Raw genomic sequence first — 6,978 nt, forward strand, 5'->3', positions numbered from 1 at the left:
ACTCTAAAATTTCTATTTGGTTCTTCTTTTATTATTTCTATGCCTATATTGATATTCCATATCTGGCAAGGCATTGTTCTCATGTTTAGTTTTTTATGTATGGTTTATTTTAGTTCTTTGAACATATTTTAGGAAATTAATTTAGAGTCTTTGTTTAGTTAATTCAAAATCTGATTTTCCTTGGGGACAGTTTCTGTTGAGTGCTTTTTTCCTGTGTAAAATCCATACTTTTTTCTTGGCATGTCCCACAATTTTTTGCTGTATCCAGAAATTTTAAGTAATATTATGTGGCAACTCTGGAAATCAGATTTTTTCGCTCCTCAGTACTTGTTATTGTTGCTGTTTGTTGTGGTTATTTGTTTCAGTAACTTTTCTAAACTAATTCTGTAAAGTCTGTATTCCTTGTTGTATGTGTCCATTGATGACTCTGCTTGGTTCACTTATTAGTCAGCTAATGATTGGAAAGATATTTCCTTATATGCCTGAAACCACTAAGTCACCCAGTCTTTGCCAAGGGGCTTTGTGTGTGTGTGTGTGTTGAGGCATTTCTTCAGCACTCAGCCAGGCAGTTGACAACTCTGCCTTAGCCTTCATTTTCTGCATATGCAGAGCTTTAAGGTCAGCCAGAGGTGAGAGCTTAGGGCCTTCTCACATGTATACCAAGCAGACATGCAGCCCTGGGAATGCACACATTTGTACACATGCATGTGGCTTTCTAGATTCTCAGAAATATGTTGGTGCTTATTAAAGTTCCTATGGACATCTCACTTCCCATCTTTTCCTTTTACACTTTTTATTAGCCTACTTTTTGACCTAAATGTTTTCCACTACCTTGATGAGCCAAAATGTTAGATAAATGCCTCTAATTCTTTTTGACAATGCCCCTGAGGAAGAGACTTTTTGCCCCAGGCAAGCTCTGAATGAGTTCAAATAAAGACAGTCTTGAGAGTTGGATCTTTCAAGGAACAATGAAACAGGTCAAATAGTGATGGTTTTGGGGGAATGGGGCTTTGAAGGAGACTCAGTGTTGTTGTTTTCCTTCTGGTGGCTGCCAGGCTGCTGGTTTTCACTGGAACTGTGGGCTCTTGGTTTTCGAAGCTACCACTGAGATAGAAATAGAGCATTTTAAAATTCCACAAAGATACTATTCTTACACCTGTTTGTTCGTTTTTAAATGAACACTTCCTGGGTTGTACAAGCTTCTGGTTTAATTCCAGAGTTCTGAAAAAGTTTCTGATAAAGAGTTTTTGTTTATTGGTTTTCTGTTTTGCTGGCTTTCTTGTTGCTTTTATGGAAGAGAGAATTTTCAGAAGTTCTTACTTTGCCATTTTCCCTGATGTCACTAAATCTCCACTTTTTAGTTGATTTTTAAAAAATTTTATGACTTACTGAAATGTGTACCTGTGCCTTGATGATCTGATTATATTTCATCATAAGATATTTCTTTCTTAATTAAAAAATGTACTTTTATAAAAGGACCTGTTTCAAATATGACTGATGTTTCCCAATGGGTAGAACCTTGAATAAGGCAGGGATATTTGGCCAAACCACTTATCTGCTGTTCATATGTGTCTAAGGCCCACGTGACTGAGGGGCAGTGACTAAAATCTCTTTTCTTGATAACAGGTACTAACATTAGATTTGTTGCTTTTTTTTTTTTCCTTTTTGTCTTTTTTACTGACCGGTAACGGAATCGCAACCCTCGGTGTCGCGCCCGTACCGGGGACCGGCAACGGGATCGCAACCCTCGGTGTTGCGCCCGCACCACACTCAGCCAGTGAGCGGGAACTGGTCTCCACATGGGATCTGAACCCTCGGCGGGAGCGCCGCCACGCCCCCAAGTGGCGTACTCTCCAGTGCACCACCGGGCCGGCCCAAGATTTGTTGCTTTTTGACTGCAAACTCAGCTCTTGGCTAAAACCCTTGAAAATCTTCTTTTAACAGAATGCAGAGTCTGGATGAGCCATGGACAGAAGAGGAGGGAGAAGGCTCCGACCACCCGTACTACAACAGCGTCGTAAGCAAGATGCCTCCTCCAGGAGGGTTCCATGACGCTCGACTGAAAACCAGACCCCAAGCTCCTGACACAGCCCAGGTAAGTCTTATGCTTTTTTCCTTGGATGAACACTAACTGGACTTGATTTCTTTTTGTTTTCTTCAACTTTATTTCAGGCTGATGTTCTGTTCGCTTTTTAACACAATAACTTACAAACTTTCTCTCATTGGGTTTCACAAAGCATACAAATCGGGGAAGCTTAACAGCATAACGCCTTAGCCAACTATGTTGTGATTCCTGAGATACGAGTCTGGGGGTGTCCTGTCTCTCCAGGACAAATCCCATCATACTGTGATCTTAATGAGGGGAAGAGAGAGTTCAAGACTTTGAAAAGCCCTGGGGTGTTTAGGGTTCTCTATAAAGGACAGTGAATATAGGCTCTTAATATGGTGAGAATTTTATGAGTTTTTGTATTTTATTCATTCCCTTGATTTTCACTCCAACTCAAAATTCTCGTAAGGCAGTTGCTTTCTAGAGTTATGATATCTCTATTTTGTTGTAAGAAATTGTTTAACATCACCTGCCTTGTGTGAATGATAGTAACACCAACTAAAAATGGCAAAATAACATTGAAATCAAGGCTCTGACTCTGAGAGGGAATTTCCTGGTTTTCACGGAGTGGATGAAAGCAAGGAGGGGCGTGTGTAGTTCTGATAGAGATGCCACCTTTTCCTCACACCCACGCAGGCTTATTTCCCAAGTCTTCATGCCAACCATGAGGCATGAAGGGAAAATCGGGTGGAATAGAGGAAGCAGTTGACCCAAAATGAGGGTCCTGCTACTGTGCCATGGCTCTCAAAGATGGGTAAATGGGAGGAGGGCAATTCTCTCTTTGTTTGTATTTACACTTGTCTGTAGTTTGCAGGAAAAGAGCAAACGTATTACCAGGGAAGACACTTAGGAGACACGTTTGCTGAAGACTGGCAGCCAACAGCTGTCAGGCAAGGTGAGGAGGATGAGAAATATAAAAAATACTTTAAAAAGTAATGTGCTCACCAGTGGGTCATCCATTTCCGTGGTGTGGCAGACTGACCCCCTGGAAGTGTTTGCTGTGGGTAGATCACAGAAAGAGAAATAACAGTGCTGCAGGTGTCCACTGGCACAAATCAGATGACACCTCCCGCAGCATAGGTCCCGCTGATACTCTTTCAGAACCTACTGTCCTCATGCACGCTGGAGACTGTCCACCCGAAGGCTTCCTCTGGTGGGAGAGCTGACTTGCCCAAGGGTGCTGAGGAATTGCCATCCCAGGGGCACCTTCACCAGTTTCAAATGGGAGTTGGTGAGGCAGCTCCAAGTGTGTTTCATATGTTCCCCAGCAAAGTGGAGCACCAGTGGCTCCTACAGCAGCTTTCCCTCTTTTCCTTATTTCTCTTCCCATCTCTGTCCTCTCAGGGTCAGCTTCAGGAGGGACATAGAGACACCTACCTGGGGGTTGATGGCAGAGGTGGCACCAGGGATATAAGTCTCTCCTGGGCTCTGGTACTTCTAGAGGACACTTCAACGTCCTGTCAAACCTAATAGCATGCACCTGTATCACATTAAGAATAATTTAGATATATCTAAATTATAACTATCTAACAGATATAACTATGTATCTACAATTTAGATGTTTAAAAATAATTTAGAAACATCTAGATAAAACTATAATAATTTAGATATAACTATCTAAGAGCTAACTGTTCACATAAGTCTTTATTCCCTAGACAGTTATTTATATGTATACGTATTTGAGTATGTAAGTATGTATTCATATCTCTATCCATCTAATCTGTCTATCCTTTAAAGATTCCTTTTAATTTTAACCTTTTTCCCTTCTCAAAAATTTTCATAACTCTTTCAATAGCTCTGGGGTCCTGGCTACTAAGTCCACAGGGTCCAAAGGACATAAATCCAATTGATGCTTCTATGTATGTAAACATAACCATTTATGGTTTAACGTTAAGTCTTGTCCCTTTGTTATAGCCAGTTGTGCCAGGGAGCAAATGCAATACATTTTAAAATTTTCTCCCATGTGAGAGAATTTCATGTCTTGGCCTGTCCCAGCTGAAAGACCCACGTGGCTGGCCCAGTCCATAAAACATAAGGCCTGGCAGAAGCCATCAAATAGTTCTGACTAAGAATAGGATAGAAATAGCAAATCAAAGTCATAACTTTGCTAGAGGTTCTTTTTCACTACGGGCTATTCATCTTTCTTCTATATACATTTAAAATATTTTTATGTAACATTTGTATGCCACAGACATATAATAACTGCTAAAGATCTAAGGAGACATTATTCCCATTAACTATTTCCTTTACTGTAAAATATATCAGATTTATTGTAAAATAAGTCTTTTTTTGTATATTCAGGTGATTCTAGCCAGATTGAGAACAGATAACATAGTAAACTCCCTAGGGCAAAATAAGCTTTTTTCAAGTTCCTGGCCCAAAACTTGAGACTTCATAACTCTTCATAATTTCAGTCTCTTATTTGAAAGCAATAAATACCTTTTTCCATAGAATGAATAAAAATGTTACTTATTAATTTGCTGTAGTTATTCCTCTTAAATGACTCTAGGTGCCACCAGGTGTGTCCACATGTGTCGGGTGCAGCACGTGGTGTCATCCATAGTTGAAAAGGACTGTCAGGAGGGTTATTTATTGGGTTTTTGATTTTTTCCTTTTTAAAATTAGTTTGTGAAATTCTTTTCTAAAGACTGATTTGTTTGCAATATAAACAGATGTGTCAACTGCAGATAGCTGTCCCTAACTAAGGACACATAATCCAGGAACAGCTTCTTAAACATAGAAATTGTGTTTAGGAATAGGCGAGTAGAAACACAGTTCATGATGGTGCCGGTGACGCTCCCCTGCGAAGCCATGTTGGCAGGACACTTCATTCCTTCATGAGCGGTCTGGGAGACCAGTGGAGGGCTGGCAAGTGCTCAAACAGTGAGCTATTGGGAAAGCTTTCTACAAAGCCCCAAACTGGCTCCTTGCAGCTGCATTGAGCCAGCTTCAACACACCACCACCCAAAGGATATGAAAAATGCCCTCCTTCTAGAAATGTGACTGTCATGGGGCGTCCTTGAGATTATGTTTACATAAGCAGGTTGCAGTCAGGGCACACACAGAAAGATGCTGAGAGTGATTCCAGGGCGTGTTCTTGCAAAACACCTTTCACTCCACCTCTGGGTGACAGGACAGTCCCCTGGCTCAGCCTCAGCACACCCTTAGGCTGGCTGGGAAGTCCCATCATGGAAGCATCACTACCTCAGAGCAGGGGGCTTCTCAGTCACATGCCCATCCTGGGCTCCCTCCCTAACTCAGGGTCAGCAGCAGTGGCTTGATTTTGTAAGGAAGGCATCTCAGTTTGTTGGGAGGTACCTTCCTAAATACACAGCCTGTACTGTATTGCTAGTGTGGAGTTAATTTACCAAGCATTCACTTACACTTTTAAAAAAAGCAATTAAAATAAAGCTTGTGACTCTTCTGCTCAGTTATCCGATCTGGGAGCCTTTGTAAAGGAGTGGAGGAGACGGGGCATCTTCTGTCTGCTCGGCTTTCATGGTCCTGGCCAGCGAGACCCAGAATTTTTGGTGAGGCCCCTAACCATCAAGGTGCTCCCCACCTCCATGACGTTGCCTGGCAGATCCCATTCTGACATGACGGACTGCAAACTGTCCTGGCCAGGACACAGCAGGGTGTTGTGACAGGCTCAGAAAAGGAAGACTTTTCTTATTGGTAGGTTTGAGGAGCTTCTCTATAAAACACTAGAGAGGCATGAATGGCTTTACCATCATAAGAGAAACAGGAGCTCAATTTCTCATTACAGGGTCATTGGACATCTACAGCATGCCAGAAGGGAAACTGCACATAGAACCCACAGGAGAAGCACCCACCTATGTCAACACCCAGCACATCCCACCGCAGGCATGGCCGGCTGCCGCCATCAGCAGCACAGAGAGCAGCCCACGGAAAGACCTCTTTGACATGAGTGGGTTTCTGTCTGTCTCTGGTTTTCTTCTCTTTTGAGGTTGCATTTTACACTGGCTTTTATTTGAAATCTGTGCAATTACTGAATTTTCTGCTGTTTGATTAATGGTGGTGATTAGCTGCACTTTTCTGGGTTGTGATTGGGCTTGTTTAAGGCTTTGGGATTACAGCCCTCTCTGCAGTCAAGAGGCCAAGCAATTTCCTTCTTTTTTTTTGGAATTGACTTTTCTCTTGAAGATCTGCAGATGAATCAAGACAAAACATATTCGTAAATAAAGGTGTTCATTTATTTATTCATTTAAACATTAATTGGCTGTTATGTACCAACTACTGTATTAGTTGCTAAGGACACAAAGATGAAATGCCATGGCCTGTCTGCACGGAGCTCTCAGTCTGTGAAGCGAGGCCACCGTGTCAGCAAGAGCTTGCAATGCACCTCGCTCTTATGTGCCTTCTCTTTCTCTCTCTTCCTCTCTCTCTCTTTCATTTTTTCTCCTATTCTCTCTCTCTTTCTCTCCTCCTATCCCTCTCCAAATACTTATTGAGCACCTACCATGTGTCAAATAATATCCTACTTACTGGAGATATACAGGAAAACAAAACACGTGAAGTCTCTGCTCTCGTGGGGCTTAAATAAACAGCTAACTACGTATTACCAGGTAGTTATAAGTGCTCATAAGTGGTGAAAAATAAAACAGGGTAAGGAGAGTGACAGGAATCTGTTGTAGATAGCACTATAGTGGGACGTGTACCATGGATTGTCTGTTTGTCATATAGATTGGAAAAACTAAGTCACTCATGAAGTGGTTAGAGTGGAAATTTTTAAAGCATTTTGAAAGAACTTCCCAAGCTCACAAAGAGCTTTGTATTATAAAATTTTCTATTTGGATTCCTTGAGAATTTTACAGGCTGAAGAGGGAGAGAAAGGCGACTAGCACTGAATA

At 41.7% G+C, this 6,978-nt stretch overlaps 1 protein-coding gene across 1 annotated transcript in view; it reads left to right on the plus strand.

Annotated features, from left to right (window-relative positions):
- The window catches only part of SHC3 (SHC (Src homology 2 domain containing) transforming protein 3), a gene marked incomplete at its 5' end in the record, with an annotated part of 40,786 nt that overhangs the window by 30,703 nt on the left and 3,105 nt on the right, over window positions 1-6,978 (plus strand). The window contains 3 exons of the mRNA XM_008592526.1: window positions 1,945-2,095; window positions 2,915-3,002; window positions 5,874-6,035. Of these exons, the coding sequence (XP_008590748.1) occupies window positions 1,945-2,095; window positions 2,915-3,002; window positions 5,874-6,035 (401 nt within the window). The remainder of the gene's footprint in view (window positions 1-1,944; window positions 2,096-2,914; window positions 3,003-5,873; window positions 6,036-6,978) is intronic.

The sequence above is a fragment of the Galeopterus variegatus genome, unplaced genomic scaffold, assembly GCF_000696425.1.
Source record: "Galeopterus variegatus unplaced genomic scaffold, G_variegatus-3.0.2 Scaffold7990, whole genome shotgun sequence".
NCBI lineage: Eukaryota > Metazoa > Chordata > Mammalia > Dermoptera > Cynocephalidae > Galeopterus > Galeopterus variegatus.